The 20652-nt window shown below is 40.9% G+C and overlaps 1 protein-coding gene across 1 annotated transcript; it reads left to right on the top strand.

Moving 5' to 3' along the window:
• Positions 1–3602: 3602 nt before the first annotated feature.
• LOC128659814 (gastrula zinc finger protein XlCGF26.1-like) lies at positions 3603–9360 on the top strand. The gene is made up of 2 exons (XM_053713386.1): positions 3603–3698; positions 6464–9360. Exons 1-2 carry the CDS (start codon positions 3680–3682, stop codon positions 7816–7818), a joined length of 1374 nt encoding a protein of 457 aa, XP_053569361.1. The 5' UTR covers positions 3603–3679; the 3' UTR covers positions 7819–9360.
• Positions 9361–20652: the final 11292 nt, after the last annotated feature.

Here is a 20652-nt window from a genome sequence, read left to right on the forward strand (position 1 = left end):
TAAGGGGCTCACTTTAGGGGGTAGTTTAATGTAGTTGGCGGCAGGGTAGGAGCTCACATTAGGGGGTTATACTTTTATTGTAGGTGGCGGCGGGGTCCGGGAGCGGCGGTTTAGGGGTTAATAACTTTATTAGGGATTGCGGCGGGGGATCGCGGTTGACATGTAGATAGACATTGCGCATGCGTTTGGTGTTAGGTTTTATTTAGCAGATTGCGGGTGACAGCTAGATAGACATTGGGCATGCGTTAGGTGTTAGGTTTATTTTGTAGCTAGTTTAGGGAGTTACGGGGCTCCAATAGACAGCGTAAGGCTTACTACGGCTGCTTTTTGTGGCGAGGTGAAAATGGAGTAAGATTTCTCCATTTTCGCCACGTAAGTCCTTACGCTGTATATTGGATACCAAACTGCGCTGGTTTGGTATACCTGCCTATGGCCCAAAAAACTACGGGCGACGGCAGAAATATACGAGCGTAACTTCTAGGTTACGCCGTATATAGGATACCAAACCAGCGCAAAATTCAGCGTCACCGGCATTTGCGGGCGACGCTGCATATCGGATCGGGCCCGTGATCCTCACTTTGCAATCCCCAACGACGGCATTACCAGCCTTAATTAGGACATTAGAAAACTATTAACAAGTCTCCAATTTCTCCATTAGCATGGAGAAATCTGGATTAATGCCAATTAATTTATCGCCACAGGAAATAGAGGCTATCACACAACATACAAAATTCACTATCACAGATAAACTTAAATACTTGGGTTTATTAATCCAGAGGGATATTCACAGACTATTCTCAGACAATTTCATTTCTCTCCAAATGAATGTTAAAAATTTGCTGGACTCTTGGCATAGGCAGGGTCATTTATCCTGGTTGGGCAGGATCAACACGGTTAAAATGATGATAATACCTAAATATATATACCTTTTCCAGACTCTACCGATGGCCCTGCCCAACACTTATCTCAGGACACAACAGAGATTGATAAATTCATTCATCTGGTCTTATAAAAGACCTAGAATAGCTCAAAACACTTTATATCTTAACAAAGAAGACGGCGGTCTTAATGTCCCTAATATTACTAATTACTATAGGGCAGCAAGCTTAACAAGAATAATCTCTTGGAACCATTCTCCTCCTGACAAGCTTTGGATACAGATAAAGAGTCACTTGTCCCAAGTTACAAACATGAGAGATATAGCTTGGCTTCCAAAACACTCTAGACCTCATACACTACAATGCAATAGTTATATTAAAGCCACTCTTGAGGTATGGGATTATGTTATTGCCCATCTCAGCGGAGTGTCCACCTCAATATCTCCCCTAACTCTGATGCTATGCAACCACCTATTTGGCAACATAACCTCTTGACTCATACTAATACAAATAAACTACTACAGAACCTCCCAATATATCTACTCACAGACTCGTCGGAGTCAAAGAAAGAACTCTGCTTATTGAAGAATTAGGGTCTCCCTTTCATAACTGGTATGCATATTTACAAGTCAGACACGCCATTCACAGTAGTCCTTATAAACAAGATATACTAAGACCATTGACGCCTTTTGAGCAACTATGTCTCAACCCAAATGTTAAAAAAGCACACCTTTCTATGACATATAACATTTTTAAGAGGTTTCTTCCCAAAACAAAGACCAGCATACCTGATGAGGTGGAACCAGGAGATATTGAATGATTTAGATGACAAAGATTGGAAACGTTGTTTCCATATCACTCACTCCTCCTCCACCTCCCTAATTATGTCTGAAGTGAACTATAAGATAATAGCCCGTTGGTATTTAACACCTCAGCGTTTATGAGCAATCTACCCTGAAGCCTCTTCTAGTTGCTGGAGGAGGTGTGGGGAAGTGGGCACCATGACACATATCTGGTGGTCCTGCCCTGCTCTGACTGATTTTTGGCTACAAATAGAACAGGACATAAATCATACTTTGGGCATAAACATTTCCCTTAACTCTTGCACTATTCTCCTAAATCACATTCCGCAGGTTCCATGTGCCTATCGTAAAAAACTACTCATAATGCTAACCTGTGCTAAGAGGTTGATCCCCAGATTATGGAAAACACAAGAGATACCCACTATCTCCCAATGGGTCTCAGAAGTAGACCATATCATCTCACTTGAAAGAATGTATTACTCTTACATAGGCAAACGAGACCTCATAACTAACATACTATTCCTATGGGAACAAAGGCTTTATGCTAATGTCTGACACTTTAGTAATTTATTTATTTCTTTTCTCATTGACTTGATATGACTAGAAACATATGTAATGCACATTGGAATGTATTGCTTTGTTTTGATTGGTTCATCAGACACGGAGATATATGTATAATAGAGAATATAACTTGGGCCTGAAACAGTGTAATTAAGATAGGATATCCTTATCTCTACTCCATTCCATCCCTTCCTGAATACCCTCCCTCATCCCCTTCTTTAACCCTAGAAAATGTTGGGTCACAGTAACAATACAATGTATATCTCTTTGAAATTGTTCATTTGTTGTCAAGAATATATGTTATACTATTGATAAATCGACATACCCAATAAAAAATATTTAAACAAAAAAAAAATAAAGTGTATGGGAAATTTCACCTTTAGCTTTATTTTTATGTAAAATAACTGTTTGCTGTCTGTAATTTATTTTCATTATTAAATTGTACACAGCCTTTTAGATGACCTGAGGCTCCGGCTCCTAATTAGCATATGCAGGAGAACACATTATATAAAAATATGAGTCTGTTATTGGCTGATAGCTGTCACATGGTACAGGAGTCTGTTATTGGCTGATAGCTGTCACATGGTACAGGTGCAGAACTACATTTATCAGAAAACAATCTACTGCTCTTTTTAAATTCATAGTAAGTTTTATTGCATTGTATTTTTATTATGCACCTGTGGTTTTGTAATTCTATATTTTATGGTTCTTTTAAATTGACTGAACTTGTCGAAAACACATTTCGCTATGTTATCACTCTATGTAAACACAAATTCTTTAATTTCTTGTCTCTATTCAAGATAACAATTTGAAATTAACATTTTAGTGCCTATCTCTTACACACCCCATTGCAATGTGATTTAAGTAAACTCAATATTGACCAAGAGAAGTTAAAGGACTGAGGGTGGAGCACATGACAAAATGTCTGACAGTGAGAATTAGTAGGAAGTACAATACTAATACTGCAGTATGCAATAGAACTTATATTTAAACAACTGATATTTAACATTTCTTTCAGGAGAAAATGTTGTTTCATATAAATGATAGAAACAAAGATTATAATATATTTGTAAAGTTGTGATATGGTCCCAATTTAATAGATTTTCTACCATTATGTTGTATAGATCTGGGAATATTCATATTTAAGGGGCAATTATAACACCCACAGAGCTAACTGTACTAAATGCTTGTGCTGAATCAATAGCACATATGTAATAACCTAAACAGCTGATCTGTATTGCATGAATTGTTATGTGTGCCTTTATTTATACCATACGTACAGTTAATCAGAACCATTATTTATTATTATCTGTCTAAACCATTTAATATACTTTTTACAGACACGGCCAGAGCACTGAGAGATATCCGGTATTGATGTAACTGGAGTGAATAAGGGAACCTTCTACCTGAGCACAGACATTGGAGCCTGTTATCAGCATGAACTCATATGTGTTAGGTGAGTAAAATAGATATTATGCTGACTTTAATTACTGGGAAAATGGAATAGATCACTCATTAAACAAATATAAACTATTATATTTATATCTGCATCCTTAAAGGGGTGGTAAGGTCAGACATCTTCTGTTCGTTCTTATACACTTTTAATCTAATGATACATTTTTCCAAATACCCTGTGCTACACTTTCTTTGCCGTTCAGCAACTATTGCGGTCCAAAAATATGTCAATTTCCAAACCCACCATGAGGCTAATTTGCCATTAGCCAATCACGGGGAGCAAACCTGTATTCTCTCTTCCCTGCAGTTCCGGGTACAGGGATGAAGTATAACGCATGCGCTCTGAAGTAAGCAAAGTTAACACATGCGCTTTCTTTTTTGGAATTCTCCGACATCCGATGTCTAGCGGTCATGTGACCACAGTCATTCATGAACCAGAGCAGACAGAGGCGGTGAAATATGTTAATTTAGGCATATAATTTAGGCGTGCAGAGGCGTATTCAAGACCACCCCTTGTAGGGGGCTGGAAAAAGTGATGTGATAGTTACAAATAGAATAAAGTTTTAAAACAGGATCAGAGCTTCGTTTGGATAAAATTGTAAGTATAATCACATTAACCTCTTGAGTGCTAACGATGGCTCTGAGCCATCGCAAATTGTCTCACTCAGGTGTTAACGACGGCTCAGAGCCGTCGCTAGCACTCTCCCACCTTGAGGGAAATCTGGAGGCTTCCACCCGCTCCTACCCCAGTGATCGGGCCTGTATAGTGACAGGCATTGCCAGGGCTTCACGTTTTGCGTGGTGACGTCACTGCGCAACTTTATTTAAAATGGACAATGTAAAGTATAGGGAAAGGAGTCATGCTGCTTAGAAGCCTGTATCTCAGGCATCTAAGCAGCTACATACCCCCAAGACCCATCGTTGGAAAGGTGATTGCCTAACCTTTCCAATGGTATAAGTCTTGGGTATCTGTAAAAAAAAATTAAAACATGTTTTATGTAAAAACAAATAAAAAAAAATTCAGCTTAGCACCCAGGTGGGAAAGTGCTTAGCACTCAAAAGGTTAAGTTACAATATTGGATTATTTGCTTTTAAAAAAAAAATGTTCTTTCTAATGACATGGTGAGTCCACGGATCATCATAATTACTGTTGGGAATATCACTCCTGACCAGCAAGAAGAGGCAAAGAGCACCACAGTAAAGATGTTAAATATCACTTCCCCTACCCACAATCCCCAGTCATTATTCTCTTTGCTTGTATCAGTTGCAAGGAGGGGTAAAGTTAGAACTTCTCTTTCTGGTTGGTGGAGGAGTGTTATGCACTTGGCATATGAGTCTGCTGGAGAGCAGCCTCCTGAGAAAATCACAGCTCATTTCACGAGGGCTGTTTCATCTTCTTGGGCCTTCAAAAATGGAGCTTCTGTAGATCAGATTTGCAAGGCTGCCACTTGGTCATCTTTGCACACTTTTTCTAAATTTTACAAATTTGATACTTTTGCTTCAGCTGAGACTTCTTTTGGGAGAAAGGTTCTTCAAGCAGTGGTGCCTTCTGTTTAGGTTCACTGTCTTGTCCCTCCCTTATCATCTGTGCCCTCTGGCTTGGGTATTGGTTCCCAACAGTAATTAGGATGATCCGTGGACTCAAGGTGTCATTAGAAAGAAAACAACATTTATTCTTACCTGATAAATTTATTTATTTCTTGACACAGTGAGTCCACGGCCTGCCCTGTATTTTTCAGACAGTTTATTTTTATATAAACCTCAGGCACCTCTGCACCTTATATTACTTCCTTTCTCCTTTCCCTTTGGTCGAATGACTGGGGATTGTGGGTAGGGGAGTGGTATTTAACAGCTTTGCTGTGGTGCTCTTTGCCTCCTCCTGCTGGTCAGGAGTGACATTCCCAATAGTAGTTATGATGATCCGTGGACTCACGTGTCAATAAATAAATAAATTTATCAGATAAGAATATTTTTTTTGTTTTTAATCTGACTTTACTAATCCTTTAAGAACATTTGTCTCAGTGACAGTTATAAAGATGGAGCAAACTCCATTGGGCTGAGGAGGAGGGTAAAAAATACTACTCCCCCCCCTTCTGTCCTTTTAGACAGATAATGTTCAACAACTGCCTAACCTCACCCCCTGACCTGGTTCATTACTCAGAATACTGGCAACTCCACCTTCCCCTGCCCTGACCTCACTCATGGAACACCCACCACTCACCCAGTGTTCCCCACCCCAGAACCACCACTGATTTATGTGCTTAATTTCCCAGTGAGTATTATTAAACTAATAAAGTTTTTGGCTGTTTATATAAATAGAACAACCACAGCCGAAAGCTAAAGATTCTCATTATGTCACTGCTTCTTGCCCTCTCAAAACATCTCACACTGATGATTAGTCTGTGATTATTAAGACATCATGTTCTCACCTAACTAGTTGTGCATGAGTCAGGTAGGGCTGTATTTGCAGTTCCTTGTGCAATGTTAATTGCCCAGAATACAGATGTACTTGTTCCCTGGCTGAGAACATTATCCACACGCAACTTGTTTAATGCAGCCCTATAACTTGTTTTCATAAGTAATTTAGGTTACTATGATGTAGTAATGTTTACATTCTATGTCATCCTTTTTAATTTGTGATTTACAGGTAAAAAAAACATACAAAACGGAAGATATTTTTGAGTATAATTTGTTTTTATTGAGATGGATTATATTATAAATGAATAAACATTCTTATTTTTCTTTATTCCATTTATTTTTATGTAGACAAACACGTAAATAGTTCATATCCATCCTTCACTACAGGAAGTATCAGAATGATACCGCAAACTCCAGTAGTCTTAGACACCAATGACTATTCACAAACATTGGGGAAATCACAGCAGATATTTAAAGAAGATGGAGAATTGGCAGGAACTGGGAAGCAATCATTATGTACAGAGAGTAATTTAGTCATCAAACAGGAGGACAACATTTATGCCTTTTCTAATAAAATGATTATCCCAGAGGATAAACCACACACATTTACTGAGTTACCAAAACATAGTAAAGAAGGGAAAAGTCTACAGTCTAGCCAAATGATTCATACAAAGAAGCAACCTTTCAAATCTCCAAAATGTAAGAAAAGCTTTAGATGGAAGTCTCATCTACTAGAACACCACAAAATTCACACAGGTGAGAAACCATGCACATGTACTGAGTGCGGCAAATGTTTTACACAAATTAATTCTCTGAAAACTCATGAAAGGATTCACACAGGGGAAAAGCCTTTCACATGTACAGAGTGTGAAAAAAGTTTTACACAAAAGAGTAATCTGAAAAGTCATGAAAAGATTCACACAGGAGAAAAGTCTTTCACATGTACAGAGTGTGGAAAACGTTTTACACTAAAGAGTGAGCTGAAAATTCATGAAAGGATTCACACAGGAGAAAAGCCTTTCACATGTACAGAGTGTGGAAAATGTTTTACACAAAAGAGTAATCTGAAAAGTCATGAAAAGATTCACACAGGAGTAAAGCCTTTCACATGTACAGAGTGTGGAAAACGTTTTACACTAAAGAGTGAGCTGAAAACTCATGAAAGGATTCACACAGGAGAAAAGCCTTTCACATGCAAAGAGTGTGGAAAAAGTTTTAAACAAATAAATGGTCTGAAAACTCATGAAAGGATTCACACAGGGGAAAAGCCGTTCACATGTACAGCATGTGGAAAAAGTTTTACACAAAAGAGTGATCTGAAAAAGCATGAAAGGATTCACACAGGGAAAAAGCCGTTCAAATGCACCGAGTGTGGAAAAGGTTTTACACAAATTAATCATCTGAAAACTCATGAAAGGAGTCACACAGGAGAAAAGCTTTTCACATGTACAGAGTGTGGAAAAAGTTTTACACAAATAAGTAGTCTAAAAACTCATGAAAGGATTCACACAGGGGAAAAGCCTTTCACATGCACAGAGTGTGGGCAAAGTTTTACACAGAAGAGTAATCTGAAAAAGCATGAAATGATTCACACAGGGGAAAAGCCTTTCACATGTACAGAGTGTGGAAAAAGTTTTACAGAAAAGAGTAGTCTGAAAAGTCATGAAAGGATTCACAAGGGAAGAAACATTTCACATGTTTAGAAATTGGAAAAAATGTTTTTATTGAAATCAGGTATCACAAAACACCAAATATTTACACACAAATAAACTTCATATACACAGTGTACAAACCTTTTTTACAATTATCCTAAAGAGGACAAACTCTCTAAATAGAAGCATCAAAAAGGATCCTATTGTAAATAATACTTTCTAATCCCAGTTATAAAAGCCCCAAATTGGAAGTGCTCTCCTGTTGTCCTTTGTTCCTCTATATATGTGCACCTCAGTTTCTCTCATATCAATGTGATAGAATACAAACACCACACAGGAATACACAGATTTGTCCTCATACTGACCAGTTTACACAACCATTCACCACCAAACCACCCCCAGTGTTGTTTATTAATATGTCAGTGTTAGGAGTTGTACGTTTGATTTACATATGGGAGAAAATAATTATATTTACAGAATAAAGAGTCTTTATATGAACAGAGTGTTAGAAATTTATATCAACAAGAACATCAGTCTCAAATGATTAACATCTGGGAGATATATTTAATGTGCACATCATGTGGATAAACCTTTTCTTATAGCAATAGATGCTTAGCATTGTACATGTTATATGCCAGAGGAATTACTGATGGGAAACTGATTTTATTTCATGAGACACAATATCAGTAACCGGTACATATGTGATCATAATCAGTTTAATTTAAATGGCTACTATAACCTACATGTATACTGGGTATGTAATATGTGTGTCATGTGATCATAATCAGTTTAATTTAAATGGCTACTATAACCTACATGTATACTGGGTATGTAATATGTGTGTCATGTGATCATAATCAGTTTAATTTAAATGGCTACTATAACCACATGTATACTGGGTATGTAATATGTGTGTCATGTGATCATAATCAGTTTAATTTAAATGGCTACTATAACCTACATGTATACTGGGTATGTAATATGTATGTCATGTGATCATAATCAGTTTAATTTAAATGGCTACTATAACCTACATGTATACTGGGTATGTAATATGTGTGTCATGTTCTGTAACTTGATATTATGTCTGTTAGATGTTTTCATGTTAGTTAGAAGCCACAAGAACTGATAATAGCACATACTGTATATATAAAGGGAACATTATATGTCTGATAAATCCCTTTGTATCAAGAGCACAAGTGTTAGGTACATTTATACAATTGTGTGCACATAAAATGGAAAATTCAAAAACAAGGTGTCATGATATCAAGCTGAAGGGTAGTAGATTCAGGAGTAATTTGAGGAAGCACTTCTTTACAGAAAGAGTAATTGATTTATGGAATAAACTTCCTCAAGAGGTAGTAATGACAAACACTGGGGGGACTTTAAAAATGCCTGGGACAAGCATAAGGCTAACCTACAAACTAGATAAGTTTATATTGTTAGGTAATATCAGGCAGACTTGCTGGGCCTATGGCTCTTATCTGCCGTCAATATCTATGTATGTTTCTATATCATGTAATGCTGCTTTTTACTATATAATGATATGTAATGTTTTTTCATGCAAATAAAAAGTGATTGTAATCCAGACCAGTAACGGGAAGAGCCCCCAGCTGCATTCATTACTTTTGGGAATTCAGAACCTGGCCTCCCCCCCTTCCCTCATCCCCCCAGTTATTCTTTGCCTCTCATCACAGGAGGTTGGCAAAGAAGTGTCAGATGTTTTCAATAGTCTTCCCTCATCCCCCAGTCATTCTTTGCCTCTCGTCACAGGAGGTTGGCAGAGAAGTGTCAGAAGTTTTCGATAGTCTCTTATGGAGTACTCTTCAGAATGGGACTGGAGTTTTAAGTAGTCCTGTCAGCCTCTCAGTGAGAGCATTGATGAAAGTTAGAGTCCGAAGATACAGGGAGAGTCTTTCTGCCAAACCATCCCAACTCATATTAACAGCTCCAAAAGCAATCAGCATTGACGAGTTTCCCTGCCTGCTCTCTTCTCTCAAGTCCATGTCAGAAGCAACACTACTATCTGTCACACTTGAAAGGCTGTGTTCCTGTTCCATGGCGTAGATTCAAGTAAGATCGTTTAATTTTACTTTCAACATGGATTGTATTGTAATGAAAAAAGAGCTATCTAACCGGGAGGGCTAAGGCCCTTCGATGATCAATTTAAGACAGGGTCTCAGTGGGACTACATTTATCTCCTGAGGGGGATTATTGAACATGGGGGACTTTAATCATGTTTGTTATGTGATTCTGTCTGCTAATGTGTAGTGATATTTAGGCTTGTGGCTATTTCGGAACATAACGGCCTTTTTGATATGCAACATGGTCTTCGCAGACTGGCATGTTTTTTCTTGGACCGCACGGTGCACCTTGTGACCAGACGTGGTCACGTTTCTCCATTTCTGTATTCCGACCATGTGGTGACGGAGAGAGTCTGTTTTGCTAGGGTCTGGGTCATAGGAGGTGGTAAATGCCCCAGCCATTGGTGGTGTTAGGTGCCGTTTATTTTCTTTTTTTTGGTCCATACTTTCAATCTCCAAGTTAGGGAGGATTCTGATTTCTCTTGTAAGGTGTATCCAGTCCACGGGTTCATCCATTCCTTGTGGGATATTCTCCTTCCCAACAGGAAGTTGCAAGAGGACACCCACAGCAGAGCTGTCTATATAGCTCCTCCCCTAACCCCCACCTCCAGTCATTCTCTTGCAACTCTAGACAAGTTAGGAAGTCTCAAGAGATATGTGGTGACAGTGTAGTTTTACCTTCAATCAAGAGTTTGTTATTTTTAAACGGTACCGGCATTGTACTGTTTTACTCTCAGGCAGAAATTAGAAGAAGAATTCTGCCTGGAGGTTGATGATCTTTGCGGTTTGTAACTAAGGTCCATTGCTGTTCTCACACATAACTGAAGAGTATGGGAAAACTTCAGTTGGGGGAACGGTCTGCAGATTACCTACTTTGAGGTATGTTCAGTATTTTTATTTCTAGAGAGATGAATATGTTCTAGAAAATGCTGACAGAGCCTTGTGTATTTGAGGTAAGCTAGATGCAGTGATTTAACAATGACTGGGATCATGCTTACAAAACAGGGTAATACTCATGTTAATACTCATATTACTTAGTGACAAAACGTTTACATGTTTTCATAAATAGAACGTTTTTTCTCTGAGGGAGATAAGTCTTAATTTGGGGCCTAGTTTCCACATGGCTAGTCAGATACTCCTAGGAGTACTTTCTTAAGGCCCCTCTGACATCCATTACATGGTAGGAGGGGCCTATTTTCACGCTCTAGATGCGCAGTTTCCTGCAGACTGAGACATCCAGTTTCCCTAGAGGAGTCCTCTGGCATCTGAGGACCATCATAAAGGGTTTATTTCTTCACTAAATCGTATTTGAGGGCAGGTAGGAGCCTCAGCAGTGCTGTGGCAAGGTGCTCAACTGTCTTTTACCGGTGGTTGACGTTTTTTAAATCCGGTTTGGGGGCTAAGGGGTTAATCATCCATTTGCAAGTGGGTGCAATGTTGCTTTAGTCCGTTACACTTACTGTAAAAATTTTGAAGGCTTTACTGTATTTTTACACTGTTTTGCAGTTTAAGTGCTAGTTTTTTTCTCTTAAAGGCACAGTAACGTTTTTGTTTAATTGCTGTTTCACCTTTATTAAAGTGTTTTCCAAGCTTGCTTGTCTCATTACTAGTCTGTTAAACATGTCTGACATAGAGGAAACTCCTTGTTCAATATGTTTGGAAGCCATTGTGGAACCCCCTCTTAGAATGTGTACCAAATGTACTGAAATTTCTATAAACTATAAAGACCATATTATGGCGCTTAAAGATTTATCTCCAGAGGATTCTCTGACTGAAAAAACAGAGATTATGCCATCTAGATCTCCCCATGTGTCAGAACCTATAACTCCCGCTCAAGTGACGCCAAGTACATCTAGCACGTCTAATTCTTTTACCTTACAGGACATGGCGGCAGTTATGATTGCTACCCTCTCAGAGGTATTGTCCAAACTGCCAGGGTTACAAGGAAAGCGAGACAGCTCTGGGTCTAGAACAAATACAGAGCTTTCTGACGCTTTAATACCTGTGTCCGATATACCCTCACAATACTCAGAAGCCGAGGCATGAGAGCTTCTATCTGTGGGTGACATTTCAGATTCAGGGAATGCATTGCTTCAGTCTGATTCTGAAATGACAGTGTTTAAATTTAAGCTTAAACACCTCCGCTTATTGCTTAGGGAGGTTTTAGCGACTCTGGATGACTGTGAACCCATTGCAGTTCCAGAGAAATTGTGTAAGATGGACAAATACTTTGCAGTGCCTGTTTACACTGATGTTTTTCCAGTCCCTAAGAGATTTTCGGAAATTATTACTAAGGTATGGGATAGACCAGGTGTGCCGTTCTCTCCCCCTCCTGCTTTTAAAAAGATGTTTCCCATAGATGCCGCCATACGGGACTTGTGACAGACGGTCCCTAAGGTGGAGGGAGCAGTTTCTACCCTAGCTAAGCGTACAACTATCCCCGTCGAGGACAGTTGTGCTTTCCTAGATCCTATGGATAAAAAATTGGAGGGTCTCCTTAAGAAAATTTTTATACATCAAGGTTTTTTTCTCCAGCCTCTTGCATGCATTGCCCCAGTTACTGCTGCAGCGGCTTTCTGGTTCGAGTCTCTTGAGGAGGCTCTACAGGTGGAGACCCCGTTAGATGATATTTTAGACAGGATTAAAGCTCTTAAGTTAGCTAATTCCTTTATCTCTGACGCCGTTTTTCATTTAGCCAAGCTAACGGCTAAGAATTTAGGTTTTGCCATTCTGGCGCGTAGGGTGCTATGGCTTAAGTCCTGGTCAGCAGACGTTACTTCAAAGTCTAAGCTTCTTAACATCCCCTTCAAGGGACAGACCCTTTTCGGGCCTGGTCTGAAGGAGATCATTTCTGATATTACCGGAGGAAAAGGTCACGCCGTTCCTCAGGATAGGTCCAATAAGTTAAGGACCAAACAGAATAATTTTCGTTCCTTTTCGAAACTTCAAGAGTGGCGCAGCTTCAGCTTCCTCTAATGCAAAACAAGAGGGAAATTTCGCCCAGTCCAAACCAGTCTGAGACCTAACCAGGCTTGGAACAAGGGGAAGCAGGCCAAAAAACCTGCTGCTGCCTCTAAGACAGCATGAAGGAGTAGCCCCCGATCCGGGACCGGATCTAGTAGGGGGCAGACTTTCTTTCTTCGCTCAGGCTTGGGCAAGAGACGTCCAGGATCCCTGGGCACTAGAGATTGTTTCCCAGGGATATCTTCTGGAATTCAAAGGTTCATCTCCAAAGGGGAGATTTCACCTCTCACAACTATCTGCAAACCAGATAAAGAAAGAGGCATTCTTACGTTGCGTTCAAGACCTTCTGGTTATGGGAGTGATCCACCCAGTTCCAAGGGAGGAACAGGGGCAGGGTTTCTATTCAAACCTGTTTATAGTTCCCAAAAAAATAGGGAACTTTCAGACCAATCTTGGATCTCAAGATCCTAAACAAATTTCTCAGGGTCCCATCTTTCAAGATTTAGACAATCCAAACCATCCTCCCTATGATCCAGGAGGGTCAATATATGACTACCGTGGACTTAAAGGATGCTTATCTCCACATTCCGATTCACAGAGATCATCATCAGTTCCTCAGGTTCGCCTTCCTAGAGAGGCATTACCAGATTGTGGCTCTTCCCTTTGGGTTACCCACAGCGCCAAGAATCTTTACAAAGGTTCTAGGGCCTCTACTGGCGGTTCTAAGGCCGCAGGGCATAGCAGTGGCTCCTTACCTAGACGACATCCTGATCCAGGCGTCGACTTTTCAAATCGCCAAGTCCTATACGGACATTTTTCTGGCCTTTCTGAGGTCTCACGGGTGGAAGGTGAACAGAGAAAAGAGTTCACTCTCCCCTCTCACAAGAGTTTCCTTCCTAGGAACTCTGATAGATTCAGTAGAAATTAAAATTTTTCTGACAGAGGTCAGGATGTCAAAGCTTCTAACTTCTTGCCGTGCTCTTCATTCCACTTCTCGGCTGTCAGTGGCTCAGTGTATGGAAATGATTGGCCTGATGGTAGCGGCAATGGACATAGTTCCGTTTGCCCGCCTACATCTCAGACCACTGCAACTTTGCATGCTCAATCAGTGGGATGGGGACTACACAGATTTGTCTCCTCTGTTAAATCTGGATCGAGAGACCAGGGATTCTCTTCTCTGGTGGTTATCTGGGGTCCATCTGTCCAGGGGAATGAGTTTCCGCAGGCCAGAGTGGACTATAGTGACGACAGATGCCAGTCTTCTGGGCTGGGGCGCAGTCTGGAATTCCCTGAAGGCTCAGGGTTCGTGGACTCAGGAGGAGGCCCTTCTTCCGATAAACATTCTGGAGCTAAGAGCGATATTCAATGCTCTTCAGGCTTGGCCTCAACTGGCTGCGGTCAGATTCATCCGATTTCAGTCGGACAATATCATGACTGTAGCCTATATAACCATCAGGGGGGAACAAGGAGTCCCCTGGCAATGATGGAGGTTTCCAAAATAATTCTTTGTACAGAGGTTCACTCTTGCCATCTCTCAGCTATCCATATCCCAGGAGCAGAGAAATGGGAGGCAGACTTTTTTAAGTCGGCCCAGCTGATTCAACTATGGGGCAAACCAGAACTGGATCTGATGGCGTCTCGTCAGAACGCCAAGCTTCCTTGTTACGGGTCCAGGTCAAGGGATCCCCAGTCAACGCTGATAGATGCTCTAGCAGTGCCCTGGTCCTTCAGCCTGGCTTATGTGTTTCCACCATTTCCTCTCCTCCCTCGTCTGATTGCCAAGATCAAGCAAGAGAGAGCTTCGGTGATTTTGATAGCACCTGCGTGGCCACGCAAGACTTGGTATGCAGATCTGGTGGACATGTCATCCTTTCCACCATGGACTCTGCCGCTGAGGCAGGACCTTCTACTCCAAGGTCCATTCAAACATCCAAATCTAATTTCTCTGCGTCTGACTGCTTGGAGATTGAACGCTTGATTTTATCAAAACGTGGTTTCTCCGAGTCGGTCATTGATGCCACCAGGAAAATCTATCATAAGATATGGTGTAAATATCTTCATTGGTGTGAATCCAAGGGTTACTCATGGAGTAAGGTCAGGATTCCTAGGATATTATCCTTTCTCCAAGAAGGATTGGAAAAAGGATTATCGGCTAGTTCCTTAAAGGGACAGATTTCTGCTCTGTCTATTCTTTTGCATAAGCGTCTGGCTGATGTTCCAGACGTCCAGGCTGTTGTCAGGCTTTAGTTAGAATCAAGCCTGTGTTTAAACCTGTTGCTCCGCGATGGAGTTTAAATTTAGTTCTTAAAGTTCTTCAAGGGGTTCCGTTTGAACCTTTGCATTCCATAGATATCAAGCTTTTATCTTGGAAAGTTCTGTTCCTAGTAGCTATCTCTTCGGCTCGAAGAGTTTCAGAGTTATCTGCCTTACAGTGTGATTCCCCTTATCTGATCTTCCATGCAGATAAGGTAGTTTTGCGTACCAAACCTGGGTTTCTTCCTAAGGTGGTATCTAATAAGAATATCAATCAGGAAATTGTTGTTCCGTCTCTGTGTCCTAATCCTTCTTCAAAGAAGGATCGTCTGTTACACAATCTTGACGTGGTTCGTGCTTTAAAGTTTTATTTGCAAGCTACTAAGGATTTTCGTAAAACATCTGCATTCTTTGTTGTCTATTCTGGAAAGAGGAGAGGCCAAAAGGCTTCGGCAACTTCTCTTTCTTTTTGGCTGAGAAGCATAATCCGTTTCGCTTATGAGACTGCTGGCCAGCAGCCTTCTGAAAGAATTACAGCTCATTCTACTAGAGCGGTAGCTTCCACATGGGCTTTTAAATATGAGGCCTCTGTTGAACAGATTTGTAAGGCGGGACTTGGTCTTCGCTTCATACTTTTTCTAAATTCTACAAATTTGATACTTTTGCTTCCTCTGAGGCTATTTTTGGGAGAATGGTCTTACAGGCAGTGGTGCCTTCCGTTTAAGTTCCTGCCTTGTCCCTCCCTTCATCCGTGTCCTAAAGCTTTGGTATCCCACAAGTAATGGATGAACCTGTGGACTGGATACTCCTTACAAGAGAAAACAAAATTTATGCTTACCTGATAAATTTCTTTCTCTTATGGTGCATCCAGTCCACGGCCCGCCCTGTCACTTTAAGGCAGGTGTTTTTATTTTTAAAACTACAGTCCCCACTGCACCCTATAGTTTCTCCTTTTTCTTACTTGGCTTCGGTCGAATGACTGGAGGTGGGGGTTAGGGGAGGAGCTATATAGACAGCTCTGCTGTTGGTGTCCTCTTGCAACTTCCTGTTGGGAAGGAGAATATCCCACAAGTAATGGATGAACCCGTGGACTGGATACACCACAAGAGAAAGAAATTTATCAGGTAAGCATAAATTTTGTTTTTTTGGAGACGGATGTCTCTTATTCAGATTCTACTTCTTGCGAAGAATATGAATTGGCAATTTTGTTTTTTTGGAGACAGATGTCTCTTATTCAGATTCTACTTCTTGCGAAGAATATGAATTGGCCCGTGTGATACATGCTCATCAATTGTGTTCCGAATGCCGTCTTAGAGTGCTCTATTCTCCTGTATCGAGAAACTTAGGGTCCGCTGAGCCATCGGCCTCTGAGGATTCCATATCCTGCAAGGCGCTTCCCCTAGAACCTTCTTACACAAGCAGGTGTCCCATTTTCCGTTTATCCTTCCCCGGAAGGTGGCTTGTTTCCTCCAGAGGTTACGGCACCATTCCGCATGGCCATATCTATGCCGTTAGTGCATTTACATCTCCCAGGAGGTGTGTGTTTAAGATAGGGTTGCACCGATACCGATACTAGTATCGGTATCGGTACCGATACCAAGTACTTGCATGAGTACTTGTACTCGTGCAAATGCACCGATACTTAAACCGATACCTCCACTTACTACCCATATGCTATCTTGTGGTGTTTTTTTCAAACTGCATGTTCCCATTTCATTTAAAGCTGGAGTGGGGACTAAACTAAAATTTAGTTTACTACTGTTCTGCCAATACAAATTGCTCTTATTTGTATTATTGTAGGAGAGATCACTGTAATGCGTTCAGACAAACCCCTGAAGTACTGGGCAGTTAATAAACTGTGATTTCCAGCTCTGGCTAAAATGGCCCAAAAATATCTTTCTGCCCCATGCAGTAGTGTGGAAAGTTGAACCTCCTTACTGATAGCAAAAACAGATTTATAGCTGAACATGCAGAGATGCTTCTGTTCTGTTCCTTAAAAAGAACTTGCCACTAACTTTTGAAAAATTATTCTAATTGCTAGATTGCCTTTTATACTGCTAGTTCTCATCTTGCACAATTATGTTCAAAACATACTGTACTCTGAGGAACATCTTATCTTATATAATTGCAGGAAGAGTACTCATAGGAAAAATTAAGTTAATCCCAATGAACACTCATCCTGCAATTATAGGACTAGATTTAGATTACATTTGATTGGTAAGCTTTACCAATGCTCTGTTCACATTTCCAACTCCATAGCCTTTAATGGAGTAGGATGTGTAATGAGAGCATTGGTAAAGCTTACCAGTCAAATGTAATCTAGCCCATAGTGTTGTTCACCATGATTAAACAGTATTCTGTTCTATTTTTTACTGTATGGCACTTTTGGTTGGTTGCAATTTTATATTTGTTATTTATTGTTGTTGTTAATATATTTTATTGTAATATTTTTATTTCTAAACATGTTCTGTGAACTTTGTGACAAATAAAACCTGTTTTATTATTTCATAATGTCTTTTGAGCTACAGCCCTTCATAATTATAAAGAAGGAATCTTAAATAATTAGTCTGTATTGTGCTTGGTAAACTGTCACATGACATAAAAAAAAAAGTATCGGTAATTGGTATCGGCGAGTATTTGAAAACAAGTATCGGTACTTGTACTCGGTCTTAAAAAAATGGTATCGGTGCAACCCTAGTTTAAGATATTGTCTGTGTTCTGTTAACCAGGGCTCATCAGACATGGGATCTTCTGGTCCAGTTCAGCCCTCTGGGGGAGCAGTTTCCCTGAGGCTTCAGGGGTCCAACCCTCAGGGCGAGGCTTATCAATTGCCTCGGCGGAGGTAAGTCTTGCTTTTCGTTATAGACTGGTGTGCCTTCTTGTCCTGCTGAGGCATATTTTTGCACTGCTGGAGGATCCCAGTCTTAACAGGGTGGTGGATCCTTGGTCCTCCGTTCCTAACAGCAAGCAGAGTAAGACGTATGGGGATGAAGCAATCTCCTTATCGTCTTCTTTTATTTTGAGTATCTTTTCCAGTTCTGAGCTTTGGAAGAATCAGATCCCTGATGGGCTGGTCCTGTTAGTGTGTTCTTTCTTCTTGGGCGTTAACCTGCGGGTGTTGCTCTTCTTTTTTATTTGAATCCGGTTAGGATGTATTTAATTTAATTTTGTTAAGCTCATGTAAGTTACATTTTTTTCTTTGGAAACATTTCTTCTCTGGAACTTGATTCTAGCGATTTTTGTGGTTGCATTTATGCTTTTACGGAAGTTATATGAAAAGTTAGGAGATTGTTATGTCTACCGTTTGTCTGTTTTATTTGTCTATCCCTTTTTAGGGTTGTGACTTTGTGGCCTTGGACAGTCCTGGGTGCCCTATGTATCAGGCTGGTCCTGATTGGGTACTAGTTTTAGTTTTTCTGTCCCTTGAGGTCTATATCAGACATATGGTGCCCGTTACACCTGGCTGGTCCGGTTGGGGCACCGAGTGGCTCTCTTTGGTTTTGAGTTGCGTTCTTATTTTTCGTTGAAAGTTATAGGGGCATCAGAGGGGATTGTGCTCAGTCAAAAACACAATAAATAGGAGCGCCAAGGCTAAAGGTGTATTAAAGACCAATAAGATAAAAAGGATATCCCTACAATCAAAGCCAATGTGTAAAGACAGGAATCCTTATGAGCAAAATTTTTTTTAAAAAGGACTATGTCAATTTATTAGATAGAAAATTTCAAGCAATAAAACATATAAAACTAAATATAAAAATCGGACGTGTCCAATGTTCTAATAAAACCTTAATGTTGCCACCACAAAAAAACAGGGGGGAGAAAAAAGACCGTTGTCGGCCATTAAGCAGTTCCAAAGGACATGAGGATCCAAACAAGTGGCCAGGCAGTCCCAAATATCAGGATTTCTATTACCTTATTCGTCCGGATAATGTCCCAATCCAACAGACTCACAAGACTTTTCACCTGCGTAGAGATACCGGTCTGTAGCCGATGAAGTCACGTGTGTGGGAGCTGTCCTGATGCTGTAATCCTATTGGTCAGGGCGCTGATCACAGCTTTTCTAGCCAATTAAATATTGGTAAAAAATAGCTTATCCGCTCTTAAGTGCACAAAGCACGCAGGATACCTGTAACACTTGTTTAAGGCTGCTTTTGACAGGGGGTCGGTCTGGCTAGCCATGCTACAGTCCGTGTCAGTGGCAAGGCAGCAGCTACAAATGCGGTCAGAGGCTCCAGGTGTCTGTATTTACCCGTATGTTTCTTGGCTTGTATTCCGCCTGTATCAGGGTGTCAGTACACCGCAGCAGTCTCCGTATGTTTCTTGGCTTGTCTTCCACCTGTGTCAGGGTGTCAGCACACCCCAGCAGTCTCTAAGTTGGAGACATAAGATTCTCATAGAGTACAAAATATATAAAAGTGCTGCAACTTGTTAAAACATCAATGCGTTTCTCCCTTAGTCAGGGCTTTTTCAAGATGCTCAGTCCTCATTGGCCTATCCATACTTAGCTGCCGGGGGTTTCCGAGGTTCAGATCCTGCTAAGGCATACTCTGTAGGCTCCTGGGTTCCTTTGAATCATGTGCTAGAGTATTTCTCCTTCCAATAGTGGGTTGGAGGTTCAGAGATTCCATGGAAATCCATGGTGCCAGTTTCTGTTGGCGTTGTCCTTGTCTTTCTTTGAGGCTTCCTTGGGGATTGTCCTCTTTGGGTTCGGTTCCCTTGATGATGGTATCTCTTCCTTCGGGTCGATGCTAATTGGGGTTTCTGTCCCTTTTCCTTGGGGGTGGCCTTCTGGTCATCTGTTTCAGGAAGTTTAGGGCTATTTGGCTTTTTTCTACTTCCGGGAATCTTGTCTGCAGACTATGTTGTCTCCTTTTTTCCCGTGTTAGCCTCTGCTTAGGCATTTTGGGTTTTCACCCGCCAGGGGTTAGGATGCTCATTTATTTGTACATTCCTCAAATGTAGGAGCTTCTGGGAAGATGATCCTGAGAGGATTTTGGAGACTAGTCTTTTCTTCTTAATCCTGCATTTCTCAGGGTTGAACTCTGTTCTTGTGTACGTTTCCCTTAGTCTTTGGACTTAGTGGGTGTTGTCTCTAGTGCATTTGGGTCAATCAGATTAGCTGTGTGGCTTTCATCATTGCCTAGCACCCTTTTTGGTTGGGAGTTTGAATCCTGCTATGGGTGTCTTTAAGCACTTTGTGTTCTGGGACTCTTTCTTGTGAGTTCAGTGTCTGAGGTGTCTTGGATATGACCGTAATGCATCGCCTGTGGTGCAAGGTCTGCTCCGGATGGGGTAACCCGGTGGTTCCTCAGGGGTTATAGCTTGTTAAAACTGGCTCCGGGTTCCGGATGTCCGGGTTGTTTGGTCTGGTCTGCTTTTTTTTGTGCTTGTTTTTCATCCCTTTGGGCGTAGAATTTGCATTCCTCAGTACCTGACTTGTACTCGGAGGTACTTTCTTCCTCTGTTCTGTGGGGTTGTTCCCCCTGCCTTGCGTACAGGAGGTCGGAGTGAAGGCCTGGGGTCTGGGTTTTCCTCCCTTTGCTCTGCTGGATCGTTAGGGTTCTTTTTTAGGTCTTTGCCTTGT

This window comes from Bombina bombina, chromosome 5, assembly GCF_027579735.1.
Source record: "Bombina bombina isolate aBomBom1 chromosome 5, aBomBom1.pri, whole genome shotgun sequence".
In the NCBI taxonomy this organism is placed as follows: domain Eukaryota; kingdom Metazoa; phylum Chordata; class Amphibia; order Anura; family Bombinatoridae; genus Bombina; species Bombina bombina.